This window comes from Anarrhichthys ocellatus, unplaced genomic scaffold, assembly GCF_004355925.1.
Source record: "Anarrhichthys ocellatus isolate YVR2014 unplaced genomic scaffold, GSC_Weel_1.0 scaffold6231, whole genome shotgun sequence".
NCBI classification, from domain to species: Eukaryota; Metazoa; Chordata; class Actinopteri; order Perciformes; family Anarhichadidae; genus Anarrhichthys; species Anarrhichthys ocellatus.
The window spans coordinates 1-3,019 of NW_022286205.1; the positions used below are offsets into that span (position 1 = coordinate 1).

Sequence of the window (3,019 nt, forward strand, 5' to 3'; positions counted from 1 at the left end):
TGATGTGTTCCAGAGGCCTGTGAACGAGGAGAAGTCTCCGGTGGGTCCGTGGCTGCTCGCTCTGTTCGTCTTCGTGGTTTGTGGATCAGGTGAGAGACAGAGAGAGACAGACAGGTAGAGAGAGAGAGAGACAGACAGGTAGAGAGAGAGACAGACAGACAGACAGACAGGTAGGGAGACACCTTAGAGTCACAGAGAGACAGACAGACAGGTAGAGAGACAGGTAGAGAGACAGGCTTTACTATGAGCACACACCTTAACTTAGTGGTTCTCAAACTGTTTCTGTCACGCCCCACTTAGGAGGAAGAAAAGTGTTCATGCCCCACCATGGTAACAACATGGTAACAACACAGTAACACCATGGTAACACTGTAACAACATGGTAACAACACGGTAACAACATGGTAACAGCATGGTAACAACATGGTCCATGTTGAACTTTTATTGAAACACCACTTTGTGACTCCATCTGTGCTTTTACAAATACTAGAATAAAGAAAATTTCAATGACTTTAAGGTAAGGATTGCTCCATCAGACAACAACAAACACAACGTGCATCACTTTGTTAGAACGATGCAAATAAAGTTCTCTCTGTGCAAAAATAACTCATATTTGGCAAAAAATAGCTTATTGTGGCTACAGTTCACCTGTTTTACACTGAATATCTTTACAAGATAACAATAAAGTGCAACCTGTGAAGAACAGAATGAGAGCAGATATGTGTGAGTCATCACGTTTATCAGTATCAGTGGCAATGAGCTGCTTTCCACTGCACATCCTTTTAAACAGGGTTCAGACTTGATGCGGCCGCTCTCACCTCATGCTCCATGTTGAGCTGAGATCTGTTGTTTTGAGAGGCAGCAGCAGAACAGCTGACCTCACAGAGGTAGGATGTGAAGGGAAGCAGGATGCCCTCAGCCCTCTGTCCTCTCCACACCGAGCCAGAGCTCACTCAGTGTCTGAGCTGTGAACCTCAGCCTCTGGGTAGAGTCACCTCGTCTCCATAACGTCTCTTCATTCTGCACACTAAGCTACACATGTCAGTCGCCAACCATCTTGCCGTCTCACAAGCGTCACCTGTTAACGGTGTAACGTAAAGATATACAGGAAAGTACAGGCATTTCAACATGTATTTATTAATGACTTAGTTTTATGTCCGTGTACTTTGTACTTTTGTAATATGTGAAGTTCTCAATAAAGTTCTTGAAATAAAAAAATCTGCATTTCCCCCTGCGCCCCACCTGTAATACCACTGCTCCCCACTAGAGGGGCGCGCCCCACAGTTTGAGAAATACTGCTTTAGAGTCACAGTGAGACAGACAGGTAGACATAGAGAGAGAGACAGACAGACAGTAAAAAACTCTTTAAATATTTCAATAAACTGCTGTGAACAAACATGAAATGTTGATTAAACTTCTGCATCCTCTCTGGTTAACGTCTGTCTGTCTCTCTCTCTCTGTCTGACTGTCTTACAGCCATCTTCCAGATCATCCAGAGCATCAGACAGGGCATGTGATGAACTTTGACCTCCGGAGGAGCCTGATCCTGTCACATGGTGGGGGGGGGGGCGCCATCATGACCACTACACACTCACACACACACACACTGGTGTTTCTTCCTGCTGTAACCCCCTGAGTGTTTTCTACTCTTCCTCCTGATGAAGATGAAGACGGACAGATGTTGGTAGTTCTTGTCCTCCAGCTGTTTGTCTCTGAGGTCCTCTGAAGCTGCAGTGAGTGCAGTATGCACAGGAAGTGGTGGGTTTCATTGAGCAGCAGTCTGCTTCAGTGGACCCCTAGACCACCATGGACGTGTGAGGACTCCAACCGCCGGTTTTTAAAGGTGCAGCTGAGCCTCCTGCTGGACTACAACGCTCCGCTTTTATACAAAATAAAGCAGATATTTTTCTCTACTCGCCTCTCTGATCGAATGAAAACTTATTTCTATTAAACTGTTAGCCTAACTTAGCACGAAGACTGGAAGCAGAGGGAAACCGTTAGCCTAGCTTAGCACAAAGACTAGAAGCAGAGGGAAACTGTTAGCCTAGCTTAGCACAAAGATGAAGCAGAGGGAAACTGTTGGCCTAGCTTAGCACAAAGACTGGAAGCAGAGGGAAACTGTAAGCCTAGTATTTTACATAATTTACATCATGTTTACAGTCTTCTGCATTTATAAAGTTCCGCTCCTCCTTTTAATCAGAGTAATTTATGTTATAATATATTAGTTGAATGAACTTTTGTGAGTTCACTCAACTCATTAAATTAACGTTTTCATGACCAGTGTGAAACTGAAAGCAGTGGAAGTGTTACATAAAGAACACTTTATTAACAAAGTAATTAATACAGTCAAATTATAACCCCCAACTGCTACGCAGTGACGTCACAGAAAGAAGATGGCCACCGTGCTGAAGGCGGAAGGTAAAGCAGCTTTTAAGAGGCTGTTTTTTACCTCTAAACACATCCTGTTGGCTCGTGTCATGTGTCATTTAAACCGTGTTATTCTAGTTAACATCTCCAGATGTTAGTGTCCCATGGCTGACCCGGGTTAAGCTCGTTTTTGACCCGGATGTAGAGCCCTGCTGCTCGGCTTTGCGAGCTCGGTTAATCACCGTTAGCATAGCCGGCTACCTGAGCAGCTAAACAACCAAATCGTTATTTATACATACGTTGGTTAATGCTACTCGTTCTGTTTACGTTACTTCAACATAATAACGAGACCGTAAACCGAAAGCTACTGACGTGATGAAACGTGTCGTCACGTTCTGACATGATGACAAACTGACAGTGTTAGCTTTAGCTTAGCGGAGGAGCTGAGCTCTTACAGACGGGAGAGGAGCTCCGGGAGGCGGCCTCAGAAGCCAGGAAAGACCGTGGTGTGAGCTGGGCCTCCGGGGAACGAGTGTGTGAGGATTACAGCCATCTATCAACACTGTGTTTACTGTTATTAATGTCAATAATTACGTGTTTTGGTGCAAGTCCGGTGTGTAGATCTGTCACACACACACACACACACACACAC

At 44.8% G+C, this 3,019-nt stretch overlaps 1 protein-coding gene across 1 annotated transcript; it reads left to right on the forward strand.

The window, feature by feature from the left end:
* Positions 1-4: 4 nt before the first annotated feature.
* LOC116380149 (stress-associated endoplasmic reticulum protein 2-like) lies at positions 5-1,913 on the forward strand (the record flags this gene model as incomplete). The annotated part of the gene is made up of 2 exons (XM_031842106.1): positions 5-89; positions 1,477-1,913. Coding segments are annotated over 2 exons (126 nt in total), but the record flags the coding sequence as incomplete, so codon positions are not given.
* Between the last annotated feature and the right edge of the window lie 1,106 nt (positions 1,914-3,019).